The following is a 19,233-nucleotide window of genomic DNA, read 5'->3' on the forward strand; positions in this document are numbered from 1 at the left end:
AATATTCTTACAATTTGAATAACATATGGGGGCTACATATTAATATTATATTAATCTCTTATTTGGAAGCTTTCTCCTACTTTTTGCTAGTGTGTAAGGTGCATAAAAAACTATCGGAATGCTGACTCTCACGAAAAAAGTGTGACCAAACGCGACGCCTAAATCAATCATACTCATTTTTCCAGATTGGAATTATCCATTTTGGATTATCATTATCCAATTGGAGAATTAAAACAATTTAAAATCGTTACTTTTTAAAACAATCCATTGTTGAGAAAATGCGATAAGAACTTAGCAGAACAGTTAAGGGATACTACATATTACTAAAGTGGTGGTTCATATGGAAAATATCATGCAGGGGAATATCCATTCAATACACTATGATACCTCTGTCAAAAATATCTCCGAAATAATTTTAAATTTAATTCTCCGAGCCGCTAAATAAGTGCTGGTATGTTTCGGTATTTTGAACACCGCTTGGGCATTTATTGGCGTTCCGTCTGCGTTCACACTGACCTCCGTAAGGTTATCGGCATAATTTTGTAAATTCTCGACTTTGCCGTTTTTCGACTCGATTCATTCGTCAAAATTCCGAAAGACGCGACGCCATTAGATCCACTACACCCACGAGCGTTGTCACATCAGGATTCGGATTAGGATTTCCCGGGTTGATCGACGATAAAGGACGAATATGCTGCGCTCCCTTGCAACAACACGAAACGAACTCGGGGCCCTTCGCTCCGTGCTCCTGCGATCGAATAACGCCACCTATGTCCGCCGATCGGCCGGAAATGTGGTGGTGCGCGCCCTCAGCTGCCAGCTGATCAACTCCCGGAATCTCCAGAGCATCAGGTAAAAATCCCCCAATTTCCCCAATTCTCCCCGCTTTCGTTGAGGTTAGAAATGGTTGTGTAATATTGCAAAATGCGTACGCTGCAGCGGGATTTGTGGGACCTGCAGGGGGGCGATGATTGACAGTCCCGTGTCCAACTATTTAGCATCCATCTCGTATTCCCCCAATCACACACACGCACGCACCCACACACACACCCATGCGATTTGCGTGTGTGGTGCGTGCTCCACTGCTGATTTGGTTTATGGCCAAGGTCGAGTACACGCTTTTCTATATCGCATGATGCGTGATTGTGTTTCGGCTGGCTGATAAGCTGGAAAATTCCTGCTAATGATTTAATGGGTCACTCTTTTTTGGGGACCATTGTTTACATCTGACGAGTGGTCGATTGAACGCCTGAATGTGTAGATAGTACCGGAAAGTGGGTACGTAAACAACAACAAACTAACAGCTGATCGAGCGGCCATAAATTAATCCATTCAAAATGTTTTCATTAAATTTGTCAGGTCGATTTGTTTTTAAAACAGGTCATACAAAAATTGCACCCTTAAGAATTGGATGTGTAGCAAATGTAGTTTCCAAGGAAAGCTACATACACATGTAACTATAATGCAAAATATAAGGCTTATCGAATTAATGCAATATTTCCAAATTGATTTGTAATGAGTGCATGCACTTTTAAAATCAAACTTGAAACTAAACAAGTTCTCTTTCAATATCATGCAGGTCAAAACTTACCACTAGCCAGTCACCGATCGCATGGAGCTACAACTTCGCCCGTGCCTATTCCAACCTTCCGGATCACATTAGGGTGCCACTGCCTGCTCTTTCCCCCACCATGGAGCGCGGATCGATTGTCAGCTGGGAGAAGAAGGAGGGCGACAAGCTTAACGAAGGTGCGTATGCTAAATACCTAAGACCCCGAATCCCAGGATCAAATTCATGACACCCTTATTTTAGGTGACCTGCTGTGCGAGATTGAGACGGACAAGGCCACCATGGGCTTTGAGACGCCCGAGGAGGGCTTTCTGGCCAAGATTCTCATCCAGGGCGGCACCAAGGACGTTCCCGTGGGCCAGCTGCTGTGCATAATCGTGCCTGACCAAGGTAGCGTAGCTGCCTTCGCGAACTTCAAGGACGACGGTGCCGGCGCACCACCACCAGCTCCGGCAGCAGCTCCAGCGCCCGCAGCAGCACCAGCTGCAGCACCGCCACCACCACCCGCCGCAGCTCCAGTAGCCGCTGCGCCCCCACCAGCTCCCGCCGCTGCTCCAGCTGCAGCAGGTACAGGGCGTGTGTATGCCAGTCCCATGGCCAAGCGACTAGCCGAGGCACAACAGCTGCGTCTACAAGGTTGTTTAATCCCAACTAATGCCACTCTTACTCTCATCCTACCCCAATCGCTCTGCATGTGTCACCTGACTAAAACCCATCATAATCATTTGTTACAGATGACAAAAACTCCCGATTACACTATCCAAACATACACCCTTCCATATGCGCCCTTTGTCCAATTGTTACATTACTAATCCGCGGCTTTTGTGTGCAGGCAAGGGCAGTGGAGTCCATGGCTCAATTAAATCTGGTGATCTTGCAGGCCAGAAAGCGGCAGCCAAGCCAGCTGCTGCAGCACCTGCCAAGGCCCCCAGGGCAGCTGGAGCCCGCTACGAGGACATCCCGGTGACCAACATGCGCGCAGTGATTGCCAAACGCCTGCTGGAGTCCAAGACCCAACTGCCTCACTACTACGTCACCGTGCAGTGCCAAGTGGATAAGGTGGGTAATCACGAAAATATTTCCTTCCAAATAAATACAATTAAAGTCTAATTAAATGGTTGCAGCTCCTGAAGTTCCGCGCGAAGGTTAACAAGAAGTACGAGAAGCAGGGTGCCCGCGTCTCTGTGAACGACTTCATCATCAAGGCCGTCGCGATCGCCAGTCTTAAAGTTCCCGAAGCGAACTCGGCCTGGATGGACACAGTAATCCGAAAGTATGACGACGTTGATGTCTCGGTGGCCGTCTCCACAGATAAGGGTCTGATTACCCCCATTGTCTTCAATGCCGACCGCAAGGGAGTCCTGGAGATCTCTAAGGATGTCAAGGCGCTGGCAGCCAAGGCGCGTGACAACAAACTGCAGCCCCACGAGTTCCAGGGCGGCACCATCTCGGTGTCTAATCTGGGCATGTTTGGTAAGATATATATAAATATCAAATCTGGACTGAACTTGCTAATAAATATTTAATCCTTTCACAGGTGTGAACCAGTTTGCCGCTGTTATCAACCCTCCTCAATCGTGCATCCTTGCCATTGGCACCACAACGAAACAGTTGGTTGCGGATCCTGACAGCCTCAAGGGGTAAGTTCCAAATAAGAAGACGTAGTAGCACCCTAATACTGTCGTTGTGTTGCAGTTTCAAGGAGGTCAACATGCTGACCGTCACCCTGAGCGCTGATCATCGTGTTGTGGATGGTGCTGTTGCTGCCAGGTGGCTGCAGCACTTCCGCGACTACATGGAGGATCCTTCCAATATGGTATTGTAAGCGGACAGGCACGACACATCACATTTAGAGACTCCAACGAAAACAAAAAGGATAACAAAGTTAGCATCCTCTCATTAAGCGAGGAGTTTCAGTCGTCATGCAATATGTAGAAGTGTGGATTCTAATCGGTGTTACATATGTAAAGTTTTAAATTGGATTTAGCTCATCATTTTATCACTTATATATATATAGAAATTAAATTGTGTAATATTTGATGTAGTTATGATGGTCATCGTTGCCATGATTGTAGGAAGAGTACACAAAATACTTGAATGATATTCGAATTAACCCACTCACCGAGCTGTAAATTTCCGTTTGATATGCAAAACGTTTTGTATGCTTTGTTCGCATATGTTGATCATGATGGAGTATGAAAATGGAAGTAGTTGAAAGTCCAAAGACGCGTTGAATAAACCCAAAACACTCACATGAACTAGCCAATTCTTAAATAAACTGACTTTTCGTTGCATTGTAGGTGGGGGTTTCCCTGGGAGTGCCTAGCCAAATTCGACCATGATTTGAGGCATTCAGTTGGTTATCTTATAGGAGTATGAAATTTCTTGGTCTGCATGGGCGTTACTACAATTTTTGCTTAATTTAGAATTTCTTTAGAAGATCGCATACTTTAACTTGCAAGCTTTCTAGAAACTATGTTCCAATTAGCAAAATTCCATTTTACGTTAATCATCCCATGAGGTCAAATTTTTTGTGGCAAGATAATAGACATTTTCTCCGTGGTTTATAGTATTATGTAACTAGTTTATTGCCAAAGTGTTGCGAACTAAGCAAACACATGTTGAAAGTATTTACAAGCATAAAGTTAAGCTAATGTCAGTAGGATGTGAAAGTCAGTGGGGTATTGAAATGGGGCAATCACCACTGGGCCGGGCCCAACTGGCTCCACTCGGCCACATACTGGGCCTGCTGCTCCAGAGCGGGGAACCACTCGACGCCACCGTAGTCGATCGCGGGCAGAGTACCCTTGTAGTTGGCTGGCAGGACGGAGGGGTCGAGGAACTTCTGCAAGGACTTCATGTCACTGCCGTGGAAGTGCATCTGTTGGAGAAGCGAGAAAGTATTCGATGAGTAAGTATACATTATAATTCTCTCATCAAACAGTTCGTTTAAATATAGCTTTAAGTTAATTCTGCTGTAGTTTGTACAAGTTATTTATTTTCTTGGCTATCTTGTTGGTTAAAGCAGTGAACTGATATTAAGAATCAGAAGTAAAATGCGTAAACAGCTCCCTAAGGATCATTCTTCCAATGAATAGAAAATGTAGCCTACTTAAGCGGGCGGAGGGACAAAGTTCTCCCCCATTAGAGACAGTTTTTTGTTGCACAACTAAGTAAACATTTTACTTACCCTGTTGTTCAGCTTTTGTTTAACAAAGGGCTTGAAGAGCGACCAAACCATGTTGAAGATGAACGGCTGCTTCACGAAGTGGACCTCCTTCATGCGAAGGGGCATCGCCTCCTGGATGAATGTGAGCAGTCGCTTGGAGAAGCTCGGCGACAGGGCCTTCACCTGCTTCATCGACAGTCCCTCGAAGTCCATGATGCACACCACGCCCCTCACCTGGGTCTCCTCCTCCAGCTGGGCGGCAAGATGCACCATATAGAGCATGCGGAACATCTCATCGCTGGTAATATCGCTGGGATCCCAGAGCTTGCCACAGTTCACGATCAGCACACGTCGACCCTTCTGGTCGCAGTTCTTGAGCACGTTGATCACGCTGCCCTTCACGAACTTGTCCTTAACTTGCTCGACCAGGAGTCCTCGGACCAGTGAGGCGTACTCCTTGCGGAAGCTGGCTGTGGTTTTCATCTAAAATGCATGTTCGAATTAGTAAAGGCTTCTAAACTAAACTATGAATTTGTAGCTAATGTAGCGTGTAGCTAATGGAAAACTTTCTATCTTTGATATTTTATAGGGTACATTACGTACAGAGCAATTGGCTCTTTAAGTCTTTGAACCGGTGACGCTAACATCTTACGGAAGTAGTCATTGAGCTTCATCTATTGGCAGGTGTGACATGGCTAGATTAGAATCCGTAATTGATAAGGTTTTGACCATTGGCCAGAACTATAAAAAGTCCATATAAGTTATGCGGCTTCCTATGATGATAAACTAAAAATGGCGAACGTTCGATTTTTATGGCCTGATTCAGTCACTCTTCTTAAAGTCATCGAACACCCTGCATGCAAGCAGAGAATCCGATCGGATCGAAATCGCCTACGCTTATCAGTGGTTTCTTTGCCGGTCAGCGGGTTCAAAAGCAAAAAGTTATCAGCAGACGGGTACTGAAACCGATCTTGTTGTTGGGCTTTATTTCAGATCGCATATAGCTTCTTTTACAATAGCCTATATAGTGTTTAACCTGGACCTTAAAAGCGGTGTTCACTTTCTATAAATTTTTTATGCCACCGTTTAGTCATATATATTATAATGTAAGATATATAGCTAAAACCATGGCATTCTTTACTTATTAGCTGATGCAACCGGGATAGTTGAATAACACTTTCAAAACTTAGGCAAAACTGAATTTTTTAGCTCTTATGCATATATTCTCTGCCTCACTATCTAGTGCACTTGCTTGAACTTCGGTTATAGACCTCATTTCAATAGCTCTGGATGACTGATGTTTGCTGGCGATAAGAACTGTTCCAGAAGTTCTATACATTTGATAATCCCTCCAATGTTGAAACAAATACGGAGACACTTGTGTTGCCGGCGTTGATAAGCAAAAGCCATTGAATTGTGTTTCTAAGGCGCTCAATTCATAATATAGATAGTATATTTGATTTGATTAAAGCTTCAGATGCATAGAAAAATGAGGTGTAAGGTAAAGAGACTATTGTTAATATGAATTGGATATTGCTTTTAAATGTTGTATGTCCGTTAAATTGTTTCTTTTTTAAGTTTTAGTTAACACTTATGAACGCTTTTAGTTTTACTTTAATAGTCAGAAGAAAATTGTTATTAAGATAATTTTATAGCTTTTACGGACCTATGACTTACGGCTTTGAATGCGAGTTCCGATTGATATGGTATTTAATTGATATCAAGAGCTATGGAACTGAACGTTTGTCTAGGTATGCAAGTGTTGCAAGTGATTAAAAATCAAGTAATTGTCTATAAAAAATAATTTAAGCATAAGAAATTTCAATTTACATGTATGGTAAAGATCAAATGGGAATAGAAGGCACAATAACCGGCTGCATTTAATCACTGGAATGCTTTCATGGTACGCACCTTTTCCAGGGCTCCTTCGGGGTAGAAGTGGCAGGCGCGCAGGAAGACTGTGAGGAAGGCGTCGTCGTCCTTGTAGTTCAGCTCGGGCGTGGCCTTGAGCAGCTCCCGGAGCTTGAGGATGGCCTCCGCCTTGACCTCTTCGGTCTCCCGGAGTTCCACTCGGGCGATTTCCACGGTCTCCGGCTTCAGATAGCCCAGGCGCAAGTTAAAGGCCTCCTCGGCGATATCGGTGGCAGCCATTATGTCGGTTGGTTTTGTTTCTATGTGTCGGGGCCTGCGTGTTGGATTCGAGAAATGCGTTCTGTGTTAGTTTTCTGATCACTGATTGCCAGCGAAAATTGCAACTTAAATTGGGAAATTTGGGGTAATTTGGCACCAGCACTTTCGGATCGATTTGTTTGAACAATCTGGCCCGAACATTCGGGTTATTAATGTTGGTTTTTGTTGTTTTTTGTTGTTGTATTTGTTCTTTGTATTTACCTAAGGCGAAGTCTAACGATTTTCACTTATTGAGGGGTTTTCAGCGTTCTTTAGTTTTGCTTCCTCGCGACTCGTGCGATTCGAGTCAACTGAAATTCGGTTCGCCTTTGGAAACCCTTGTGAGTTAACTTCTATATTATATATCAGCCGAACGACAGCTTCGACGTCGACGTCGATGATAAAGTACGCCGTGGCAGAGGCGATCGCAGTCGTCTTGAGTCGACTTCCATTTCCATTTTCATTCCCATTCCCTTATCTTTTAGACTAATGGCGCTGAGCGAAATACAGAAATAACAACAATAATCAGAAAAAAGGTCACCAATCCGGCTGTCAATCACCTTACGCCTTTAACCCTCCGGCATCTCCATTGAACCCCGGTTGTCTAGGCCTGAAATCCGACTTTCGACTCCGTTCCATGTTTTGGGTAATTTCGTCATTGATCGTGATGTTTACACGCGCCCCGCGTCATGAACCTTAGCTTAAATTACCTTTACCTCGAACTTACCCTTGCTGCACTCCACTTCGCATACTCAGCGTCTGGGGCACGTAATAAAAAAGACAAATTTGTACAAAAAAATCATAAATATCAATTAGCAACGAAAAAGGTTGAACCAGCCTATTGACAGCGGAAACAGCGCACTATTTTATAGTACCTCTCATAATACCCGTAAAGCATTAAGATAATGCGAATAATATTGCTTTGAGATACCCTACATGGCTAGTAAAACTGCTGGAAAGTAAGATAAGTAGAAGGTTCTTTATAAATTTGTCGCATACTTTACAACATTCTCGATGAAATTTAATTTTTTTTATGTTCTATGCTACTATATACTATTATAACTATACTGTATTGTACTATTAAATCATGCTAAAATCTTAAGTCTTGTTCTACATCAACCATATTAACCCTGAACTGTACTATTTTTACAGGGTGTGCAAACTACTTTCGACTAAAGTCCAAAGCGGAATTCTTGTGTGATAACAGCTCCCCAAAAATATTCTGCTTCCAGGGCTATTATCGAATGTTTCATGTTCTACGGGAAAAAGAAGTGCCAACCATTCTAATCACAGTTCATAATCCTTATCAGCGGCAGCGCTGCCACCGCCGATAGTCTCTCTCTTTCGGTTTCGGTTTGTTTTACTTGAAATATTGTTTTTATTGCCAAATCCACGGTGGGCGGTAGGTGGGTGGTAGGTGGTGGGGGTTGGGCGTTGGATCTTCTTCTTTTCACACTTGCGGGGCATTGAATCGGCTTGAGGATCGTGAATAGCGACCCGTTATCATTGTTAGCCGCTTTTGTTGCTGCATTTCATATTGTTATTATTGGAACGTGATCGGCTCATTGTTTTGAAATTCATGTTTTAAACACAAAACCCCTTTGGCAATATCGACTTATACGTGTTCTTACACACTCAGTACAGTGAACGCTCGCCAGCAACATTTTGAAATTAATAATAAATTGCTGATCATATAATATTTAATATATGCTTAATAAAATGGGAATAAAATTAAAACAGAAATTGCTGTTATAAGGCATATTATAAGAACGCCTTGCCTTGACTTGCTCATATATTCGGTATCTATAGGAAAGAGTACTGTTCTACAATTCCCATAAAGTGTAGTCATAGGGCAAAGTCTTCACTTTTGATACGATTTGTTGTCGAAGCTCAACGTAGTCGTAAAGCAGCTACTATTTTGCTGTTGTTTCTTTGTATTCGATTTTGCCCATGTGTTCGACATGGTTTTGTTATTGTTTTTACTTATTTGCTAACAAGTTGTTCATTCTTTCTGGCTGTTATTGATACTGCCATTGGTGCTGCATCAGCTGGTTTGTTGAGCTTCTGTTTTGCTTTTGTTGATGAGCATTTAAAAGATTGAGATACTTGTTCGGAGTGTGCAGGTTCGATTGACACTTTTATTTGCCCACGCAAAACATTCAAAAGATTCGATCAACAAACTTATCTCGAGTACCACAGCTGTTAGGAAATCGCTTGTAGCGAATTTCGCACAGTGACTTAGTACTTTTTTAAGTATAGAATAAAAAAAATAAATGAATATAATTTGGTACCATTTCAAGCAACGCTGGGAAATGGCTTGGAAAACCATAACTTAATTTGAAATTTAACAGATTTATTGTACCGTAAATTTATTTTTATTAAGCCCTAATTTTGCCTATATGAGTCTTAAATAATAAGGTATAGGTTCGATTTTATAATAAGAGATTTATTGGGTTATATCGAACCCTAGTAAGATTAGGTATGCCCATCGAATCTCTTTTAAATAGCATGGTCACAAAACAAGTTTCAATCTTTAAGACTGCTAATCGCGATAACTTTTGAATACCAATGATAATCCGTTGATAACTGAAAGTCCCCAGCGGAGAATACGTAATGCGCCATGCGATAAGTTCAAGATAATGTATACCATTTATTGACACATGTTCTTAAATAGTGAGGTTGAGAAGGTTTCATTTGAACTTTAAACATCTGAAGAAAGTCAGCTAGTTCGCCAGGTGAGCACTTGTATCCAGATACCTATAATTATTAAACTACAAAACCACCTGCTCAAAGTGCAATAAATTAATGGAGCATACGACTGATCGATGTCTCATGTCTCCCGAACTCATATTCTTTACTGGACGAAGTTTACCAATCAGGCATACATATGTCGAGCTGATACCCCAGTTCGACTTTGATCCTCCAGTAAAAGCTGACGTCGGAAGAGCTATAGCGGCAAAGTGCAGCTAAAGCCAACATTTGGTGTGTCATCTGTGATGAAATATTGGCATTGAGAAAATATTTACGAGGGAAAACCATAGATGAATAGTCTCCAAGTTGTTTCTAGAAATGGATAAAACATTTTTACGTAAAATAATATAACTACTCTATTGTGATTTACGAGCATTTAAAATATTTTGGCTGGACGATAGACAAGGTTGCGAGTACTGTCACCTATGATAGAAGAGTATTAGTATAGTACTAGAATAGTTTAATAGGTGTCTGGGGAGGTCAGTGCGAGTCTAATTGTTTTAGATGTGTAACCAACATGGTTTTAAATATTATAACTGCTTCTCAGAACTTGAACATATATTCTTAAAGTGTTCCTATTATACAATATGAAGATGATTTTAGAAAACATAAGACACATTGTTTACACATTGCGTATACGTAATAAGCTGCGTATACTTAATTTTTAAGTACCCGTCATTAAACAGTATACACTTCACGGGGCTTTAATTTACATTGTCGGAAGTAGCATTTCGTATGCTTAAATGTCCCTGCGTTCATATTTCCATAGCTTGCCTTGTTTATATAACAAAGTTAAGTAATTAATCAACAAGCTATTTGGCTCTCAATACGTGGTCATTATCTTTATGGCAAACCGTTTTTTTCCCCACATACTGCCATAATTTAGATAACTCAACCTGCGAAAAATCAGCCCCAAAAAGTAGCGATGATAACGAAAGTGGTGTTTGGGTAAAAAAGAAAATTGCAAGCTTGGCCAAATGAAACAAAAGAATTGGCCAAGAACAAATGCTATGAACTTCACCCGGTGGCCATGAAATTGGCTAAAGAAAGCTGAGTATTTCAGCTACGAGTGCTGCCGTCAGCCAAATGTGAAGCAGAGGTAACAATAATTGCAGTTATTCAAGCGTGGTTAACGCTCGCCCCCAGAGGTTCCACCTTGGCTAATTGATAGATTGACACGATCTGATATTAGCTGATAAAAAACATGTTTACTATTTGAAAGTCAACTAGTAGGAGCTTTAAAAAGTTTCGAGGTTCGGTTCCTCGCTTGAAAAAGTTGGGCTGCAAGCTGTCAGACAGTGTTGTAAGGCCTCGAAAGGGATTAATAGAGTTTTCGACAAGGTTTCTACATTTTACCAAAAGTGTGCACCGATCAAGTTTATTGTTTTAATATCTACAAATGTAGTAACTAAATGTGTATATCTCCATAATAATTTGTTAAATTTCCCAACAGCATGTTTACTTTAAAAGAGAAAAAGAAATAGATAGTTGGCCCATAAATATAGATTTTGAGGACTGCTTGTTTTATTTAATAATAATTTAATAACTTAACAAAAATATGAACAACTTTATAGGTGAATTTGCAGAATTTCTGTAGAATATATCCTACAAGGGGCGGTTACATATTTGAAAAGCTTTCGCTTGATAATCTTGAGGGGCTCTTGAAAAAGCTCTCGCAGTGCTGGAAAACGCTCCCCGGAAGACAGCTTTCAGTCGGCTCTCTCATTTTGTTTGGCATTCGCCGTTGCCGTTTTATTGTCAAGCTTGAGTTGGCCAGTTAATTAATAACAAGAGCTCGCGAGCGCTTTTCAATCTCAGAGTTGTTTTGACCGCGTTGCCATTTGGACGTCGCCGCATTTAACGCATTTGTTCCGCCAAGCTTCGCACCTGATAATTCGCGTCCTGTCCGCATAGGAAAATCGAAATCTCCCCGCACTAACTCCACCTCCCACTCCTCTGGCGCTGCCTTTTTGGCCAATTGCAAAAGTTTGCCAACAGTGAAACGTGAAATCTCCGAATTTGCGTTTGCAAAAAATAGAAACGAAAAACAAAAAATTGAATATCTCCGTGCCGTTCGAGGCGTGTAATTTTGTGTGTATTTTTGCGGTAAGTTGCGTTAACAACATTATGCTCCATAGAAAGCACATTTTGGGCATTGTGCTCGTAGATTGTGCTTTGTAGATTTACCTTTACTTTGGGCAATCCGCATGCGCAGCTCCGTTGACACACTTTCTGCCCCCACCGCACTTGGTTCACCTGGCTCACCTGGCCAGCCTGCCACAAGCAACTTATGGCTCTCATGCTTTTGGCCATAAAAACAATTACCACTTGGCTGCATTTCGTCAGCGCGTGTGCCTCGCTACCGAGCAACCCCGCCCTCCCGATGGTCATCTATATCTCAGGGTATTACCATTCATAATCTCCGCAAGCTCGCCACTTTGGCACTCCGATCTTCGGTAGCTGATAATATCTGTGTGGCTAAGTAAAGTGGGAACTGCCTAAGGCAGATGAGCGGGCGGCTGGGTTATTGCACCACTTGTGTGTGTGAAAATGTGTGGTTCCAAATTGTTTACGAGCTGCTTCGCTGTGGCAAGTGAAGTCGCTTTGAATGGCGCACAATAATGGAACAAAATTGTTACTCTGTCGTTTTTTGTTTGGCATTTTGTTGCAGCGTCGTTAGAGTGTGGTTATTTGAAACTATTTTAAGTGTGCATAGTTAAAGTAGGAGTACAACTTAATGATACATTTGAAACTTTTTGTAACGGTATGCACAGTGCTGTATTTAAAATTTAAATTGCTACATTAAGGCGTTGAAAATTAAATTACAAAGCAATATCAGCAGCCCAAATCATTCGAAGTAGAGAAAGCTAAGACGCCTTTTATGCAGGTATTCTGCACTAAAGTTGAGATTAAATTTTAAAGATATTTTTATGTAACTCCAGGACTTTGCATTAAAATTAAATTAAATTACCAATTACTCAGCCTAACTGAAACTTGTTCAAGGTGGTCCCTTATAGCGTGGTTCTACTGTCCCCTTCATAATGCATGCAAATGTAACACAATTGAAATGCAAATCGACGCATCGCGCTTATGTCCCTTTCGCACCCAGCATAGTGACTAGTTTCCGTCCCGCTCCATCTGGCTTTAATTTCTGTTGATTCACGGGATCGATGGTCGCAGTTTATAAATATTTCAGACCCCAATCAGCCGATTGAGTGGGCAATGAAATCATTTGCTCTATTGACACTGAAACGATTTCCCCCGCTAAAATAGCGATTTGGCCATCCTATTTAGGCCTCCTCTTTAACCATTACAAACTCCGCTTGATTCTATATCCACATATAACAAGCGACCTTGCGGTTCTCAGGCGACGAAAAAATAAGTGAACTCAAAACCAGTTAAACATCTTTCGGCCGATCGTCTTGTGTGTGTGGGCCAGAAATTTACCCAAATTGTTAACATTTTGTCAAGTGAAGGATTCGGCAGAGTATTGCGAAAATACACTCAATAAACTCAATGTACAATGAGCAGTTGTTGAATCTGGAAATTTACATATCTCTGAATACTTCTGTATCGGCTTCGTACTTGGAACCGAAGGCGAATTTTTATGGCCGCGCTCGTACGATCGAGTCTGTTGATTTTGGCATTGTGAAAGAAATCGAAACCGGCTATTCCTGCTGCTCGAGAATCATTCGAGTCGAGTATTTATTTATCTTTTGACTAGCCGGTTCAGTGGGTGAGCCAAGAAGTGCTTACTCGTTTGCTTACTGTTGGCCCAGATCATGTTTTCCCAGAAGGAGCCGGGAAATGCATTGTGCAAGAGCTTGTAGCCAAGTTCTGGTAGACGCAAAGTTTTCATTTTCCTTAAGTAACCACCTTACACCTTTAGCAACTTAATAAAAGTACATTAATTATAACTTGAATTATAATAGAATTTATAAGCAACATTCTAACATATTAAGTTGTCCTATAAAAAAACCATTATACAAGTATAGTTGAAGTAGATATCGTTGGGTTGTTGAAAGTTCAAAAGTCACTTTCCACCCCAAACAGGTAGTTCTGGATATTCCCTCGCCTTCAGCTAATTGAGCCCGATTTACATTTAATAATTTGATTACGTTCATTGAATGGCTTATAACCGGCTAATTGCTACGAAATCACACATGTTTATCTCATGACTTTAAAAACGAAGTCCTCCACTTAGCCCAATAGATTGATATGCAAGGCACGATAAATCGCATTTGCTTTAGACTTTTGATCGGAGCTGACATTGTACTATATATACCGTATTCACAAACTGGATTGACCCATTTGAAAGTCAGGGGCGAGTCTAAGCCGATAGCGAAGTGGGCTGTAATCAATTTATTAGCTGGATCATTTAGTTTACGGCCGCGGTGTTTCAGTTTTAATAAACTCTATTAAAGCTAAGAGTTTGATTGATTAATCGCGTAGTTCAACCAGTGTACGTATACTTTTCACATGCTTAAGTATAGTTGTTTGTAGATACAATTTAATTAAACTGTAATCACAAAAGATTGTTTTTGCGATATACAATTACCATTATTTTATATTTCTTTTAGCATGTCTGTATCTTATGCTTTCAAGTTTTGTAAATATCGATATACTATTGCAGCTGAGTCTGTAATGAAAACAAAGGCTCTTCTAAAGTTTTAAGATTAGTTATCTGCAAGGGTGTTTAAAACTTCGGATTTTCTGATTCAATTTTGCCGCGGCATCAGCTTAACAATTGCTTCGTCATCTGTGGCGCTGCAAAATGGGGGAAAAAATTGGCATAAAGAAAAACTGCAATTTGCATCTAATAGCCGGCTAGTTGATGGTATTGATCATTTTTCATATGACTTGTTTATTTATGCATATCATGTTGGCTCCGAGTATTGAGTGCATTGTTTTCTTATTATAAAAGCAGCATTGTTTCGGATTTTTTTCTAATACTTGAGTGCCCCGCCGTTGAGTTTGAATTGATTAGACAGCACTTTGTTTTCGGGATTACTGCTGTTTGCTAATCTATATACAATAATAGCTCGTTTATATGAGTGGACATAACTCGATTAGACTTTCAAACTGAATTTGAATGTTCCTTTGTTCTCTTTCCTTGTGCGTTGCGATACCAGTTATCAGCTTATTTAACCGACCGACTACTACTGGATTTTAACCCAATTGCACTTTGTTTCCGCTGGCCAGCGACAGTAAGTAAATCGCCTCTGTACGATTCGGTTGGGGCTGGGCTAGTGAAAGGCCACAAAAGTTCAACCAGATAAAGTGAAATAATACTGAGTGGAGCCCAATTGTTGGGGCAGGTGAAGTTGGGGCACATAATGCCAGCTATTAAGTGGGTAATTATTTGCTTGCGACAGACTTTGATCGACTGTTGGAGGTTTTCCTTCACTGGAAACATCGGATTCTGCCAAAAGTGCATCCGGGAGGTTGGGTTCGCAGTACTCTGTCGTGGGTCATAAACAATAAACAGGGTTCCCAATTAAGCTAGCTGAAAACGGGTTTGGTTGCTGTTGCGGTTTTGATTTTCCTGATTTTAATTCAAATTGAGAAGTGCGAAATTCCGATATGTTAAAATCTAATAGCTAATAAAGTCTAATAAATCAAGTTGCAGAGTCCAGGAACTATATTGTATAAAGGTTTAAGTTGGGCACAATGCTAAAAATTCCATTAAGACAAAGGACTTTCTGAATAGGTTACCTGTTCCTTGTGTTAACTTCCTGTTTAAGGAATACTAATTTACCAGTGTAAACTAGTTTAAAAGGCATAAAAACCGGGGATCATTTTCAAGGATGCGTTCAATGACTTGTGGCAGATCTCAAGACCGAGGTGCGTGGAAACTCGTTTTTTATAGAGAGTATTTCGATAAAATGTTGTACTGCATATATTCAGGATATTCCCTACTAAACAACAATTATCAGTGGAAATATATACATTCATTTTTGCTACGTGTCCCTGAAGCTCAAGAACACTTATAAGATCACATCATTTAACTTGATAGCTCCCTTCTCAACCTACATACCTTAAAACCGAAAGAACGACTAAAGCTGAGTCACTGTGATTCTGGCTTATTTCTCAACAATGACACTAAACTACAAAGGTGGCTATATTAAAATTTTGCCTAAGTGCATAAGGCCGATTAAGTCACCTTTCAAAGTTCATTTCCCCGCAATTAGCACCAATTCGCTATTTGTGGCATAGACTAAATAGAACTGTGTTATATAGTTTTACTGCGATAAACGAATTAGCTTAAATTGAGCTGAAACTTGAGGGAATTGCACCTATGAAAGTGTTATTTTTGACGGATTATTACATGATATTAGCCCTTTTGGAGCAATTTACTTGACATTTTGCGTGCTCTTAATTGTCAATTATTTTAGTCACGAAAGCTGTGCCAAGGAAATGTCTCACAACCAAGACTACGATTATCTGGTGCATTTTATTTACTTATTTTTGCATGTCACACCCATGTCACTTATTTTCCCAGTTTAATTGGATTTTACAACATCGGAAGACAAGATTGACCAACAAATTAGTATGCGCATAACTTTATGGGCTGTTGAACTCCACGGCAAAGACCAAGTCAAACAGAAAGGCCCAAAATAAATAAAAGCATAAATTACCCAAGATTCATTGACGAAATTTCTGGAAGCCACGAAACTCAAAAAGCCGCAACACATTGCCGACAAATGACAACTGCCTATGTTGACTCCAAGTTTTTCAATTTTTTCGTCTCCAATCTGCTATATATAATAAAGTCAAACAATCTCTGCCCTCGCCCTTGACTTTTACCTTCATTCGCGTTGACCGAACAAAAAAGTCAATATCGAAAAACGTACTAATTGCTTTGAATCACAAGAGCAGCAGTAAATCAGATTTAATGGCCAACACCGATTTGCACTACTCTGCAGCTCACTAGACCGACCAGATTCTTTAACTTCTCGACTTCGAGTCCGACTTTTCTGTGCCATTGTCAAGTCCTTCATGACAGGGCATAGATCACAAGTGCTACGTCATCGAGCCGATTTTGACCAATTTTGTTTTGCTAGCCAAGGTGTTGCCAAGTCGTCTGCGAGCCAAACAGTCGAGACACGTACTGGTTGATATGTATCAAGCATATGGAGAGAACGAGAGTTCAAAGACTGTAGTCCCTAAGAAAATCCAAAAAAATGAGTAATCTTTTTATTTGTTCTGAAAAATGTTTGATCTTAACACTATGCAGCGGTAAAAAAATATAATATATGAGTTGAACGTCCGAACTCAAACTCTTTTATTTCTGGTGATTTGAAGACGCAACATAATTTATACCACTTTTACTAAAACTTCGCCATAAAAAGCAATATCAGCGTGCGAATAATTTAATTCCGTTAGGATATGACAGGCTTTGAGAAATCATGATAAATGACCCAAGAAGTGCACAAACGCCCTGACCGAATTTCTATAGCCTTTGCGGTGAGGGTATCCAACGAATTTAGCCGCCCGCCGCACGTTTTCCGACCAGTTTTGGGCACTATTGTCTATCAGTCTATCTGTTGCTATATCTATATCTATATAAAAATATGTGTATATACATTTACCCGTTTGTCCGGCGGACGCTTCTTCCGTTGTGGCGGTTTTCGGCGACTTTTGCCTATGAAGATCAGCTTTGAGTCATACATAAACATCGAGGTGTATAGATATGTAAGCTCGTATATTGAACAGTTTCCATTGGAGCGAGGCATTGAACTGCTGCCGCTTTTGCTTTGGCTTTGCGTTTTGGCCCAGCTGCGGAAGTAACCCAGTTGTGCCGATCGCGTTGAGGAAATGGTTGCCAAACCACTCAAAATGTTTGAGCCGAGACCAAAACAACTTCATTCTCGTTCGCAGCCTGAACCGGTGAACAACTAGCGGCAGATCACATCCACAGCACATCCACACAATGGGCAAGGCAGAGTGCATTAGCTACGATGAGCACCAGCTGCCCTACGTCGATCTGGGCTCGGCGCGGATCCGCATGGAGAAGGAACCAGCTCCGGAGTGGGCACTGAAGAAGGCGCAGGAGGAGCTGCGGGAAGTGCCCGGTGTGAAGGAGCAGGCCATCAAGGACCTCAGGGAACTTATTCAAAGTGGGTGAAGCGTATGCTCGGTGGCTGATCATTTTAACTACGAAAAATTGCAATTAATAGATGAAAAGTACCTGAACCTGCCGCTGGATGATGAGTACATGATGATGTTCCTGCGGCCCACCCATTACTATCCAGAAAGTGCCTTGAAAAGGGTAAGTAATTTGTTCAAACACATTGCTGTAATAAGCTGCCTGCTAAATATTTGTTTCTTGTTTTCTTTTGTATTACCTATAGCTCAAGAACTTTTATCACATGAAATTGAAGTACGGAATCGCTTGCGAGAACATAATCCCCAGCCAGTTGAGAAACGTTTTCGAGGCAAATATTCTGAATTTGCTGCCCCAAAGAGATCAGCACGGCCGTCGCCTTTTGGTGCTGGAAGCTGGCAGTAAGTTTGGACATTACACAAACCTAAATAAATAATATTTAAATAAATGATTAACTATAGAAAAGTGGAAGCCATCACAAGTGCCCTTGGTGGACCTATTCCGCGGCATTCAATTGACCGTACTGGGTTCGATGGTGGAGCCCTACTCCCAAATTTGCGGCGCAGTGGTGATCATCGATATGGAAGGTAATGAATGCTGGACATCAAAAGCAAATTATGACATCTATTTATAAATATTAACCCTTTCGCAGGGCTGCCACTTAGCCACATCACACAATTTACCCCGTCGTTTGCGGCCATGTTGCTGGATTACATTCAGGAATGCATCTGCATGCGCTTGAAAGCCGTTCACATAGTGAATAATTCGTACATATTCAATATGCTCTTTGCCATATTCAAGCCATTCATTCGCGAAAAGCTGCGCAAGAGGGTGAGTTGCGCCCAGAAATACATGAATTAGCAATTGTGTGTTATAATAAATGCCTGTTTTGTAGATCTTCTTCCATGGCAAGGACTACAAGTCCCTGATCTCCCACATTGAGGCGAGTGCTCTGCCTCCGAAGTACGGTGGTTCTGCCACATGGGAACTGCCACCCGGCAAACTGCTGGGCGAATTCTTTGAGTGCTATTCCAAGGATTATGAACGTAAGATAGTCCTAGACATCCGAAGTGAGCTTTATATTCTAATAACTTTGACCTTTTTAGTTGCCGACAGCTATGGTTATACTGCGGGGTATAAGATGAAGAAGTAATAGTACAAGGAGAACTCCAGAACTATCTCCCCAAAGTCCTTACTTCCCCCTTTCGATTTGTATTTTAGTCACTTAAGTTGGGTCATTTGTGATATTGCAAATATTGTCGTACGTTAAGTAATAGTCTCTTTGCCCTTTAAACGTAAGGTTAAGAAAGTAATATACAATCATTAAATTGCTCACGATTCGAGCTCATGAGAAAGGCATTAAAGTTGATACCATATGTACTATATATTTTGTAGAATTGTTATTGAACTAATAAAGATGAAACAATTGTTAATACAAGTATTCAAAGAAAACATTGTGAACTCTAA

General features: G+C 41.1%; 3 protein-coding genes across 7 annotated transcripts; 2 read left to right on the plus strand and 1 right to left on the minus strand.

The window, feature by feature from the left end:
- The first annotated feature begins 362 nt into the window (after window positions 1-362).
- Window positions 363-3,836, plus strand: LOC6542519 (dihydrolipoyllysine-residue acetyltransferase component of pyruvate dehydrogenase complex, mitochondrial). The gene is made up of 7 exons (XM_001970120.3): window positions 363-852; window positions 1,580-1,749; window positions 1,814-2,206; window positions 2,403-2,629; window positions 2,695-3,043; window positions 3,108-3,210; window positions 3,266-3,836. Exons 1-7 carry the CDS (start codon window positions 692-694, stop codon window positions 3,393-3,395), a joined length of 1,533 nt encoding a protein of 510 aa, XP_001970156.2. The 5' UTR covers window positions 363-691; the 3' UTR covers window positions 3,396-3,836.
- A 287-nt stretch (window positions 3,837-4,123) lies between these two features.
- LOC6542134 (alpha-tocopherol transfer protein-like) lies at window positions 4,124-7,274 on the minus strand. 2 transcript variants are annotated; one of them, XM_001970121.3, is made up of 4 exons: window positions 7,131-7,274; window positions 6,651-6,924; window positions 4,761-5,222; window positions 4,124-4,451 (listed from the first exon to the last, which is right to left on the minus strand). In XM_001970121.3, exons 2-4 carry the CDS (start codon window positions 6,888-6,890, stop codon window positions 4,269-4,271), a joined length of 885 nt encoding a protein of 294 aa, XP_001970157.1. In that variant the 5' UTR covers window positions 6,891-6,924; window positions 7,131-7,274; the 3' UTR covers window positions 4,124-4,268. The 2 variants fall into 2 exon arrangements, with proteins under 2 accessions (XP_001970157.1, XP_026835090.1); XM_026979289.1 differs by lacking the exon at window positions 7,131-7,274 and having other exon boundaries at window positions 6,651-7,042.
- A 4,152-nt stretch (window positions 7,275-11,426) lies between these two features.
- Window positions 11,427-19,218, plus strand: LOC6542111 (alpha-tocopherol transfer protein-like). 4 transcript variants are annotated; one of them, XM_015159024.2, is made up of 8 exons: window positions 11,427-11,765; window positions 17,541-17,779; window positions 17,840-17,931; window positions 18,014-18,167; window positions 18,228-18,353; window positions 18,419-18,597; window positions 18,662-18,812; window positions 18,873-19,218. In XM_015159024.2, the coding sequence occupies exons 2-8, from the start codon at window positions 17,593-17,595 to the stop codon at window positions 18,917-18,919; spliced, it is 936 nt and encodes a 311-aa protein (XP_015014510.1). In that variant the 5' UTR covers window positions 11,427-11,765; window positions 17,541-17,592; the 3' UTR covers window positions 18,920-19,218. The 4 variants fall into 4 exon arrangements, with proteins under 4 accessions (XP_015014510.1, XP_026834718.1, XP_026834717.1 ...); XM_026978917.1 differs by lacking the exon at window positions 11,427-11,765 and adding an exon at window positions 13,971-14,121; XM_026978916.1 differs by lacking the exon at window positions 11,427-11,765 and adding an exon at window positions 14,788-14,866.
- Window positions 19,219-19,233: the final 15 nt, after the last annotated feature.

This window comes from Drosophila erecta, unplaced genomic scaffold (genome assembly GCF_003286155.1).
Source record: "Drosophila erecta strain 14021-0224.00,06,07 unplaced genomic scaffold, DereRS2 tig00000055-arrow-pilon, whole genome shotgun sequence".
Taxonomy (NCBI): domain Eukaryota; kingdom Metazoa; phylum Arthropoda; class Insecta; order Diptera; family Drosophilidae; genus Drosophila; species Drosophila erecta.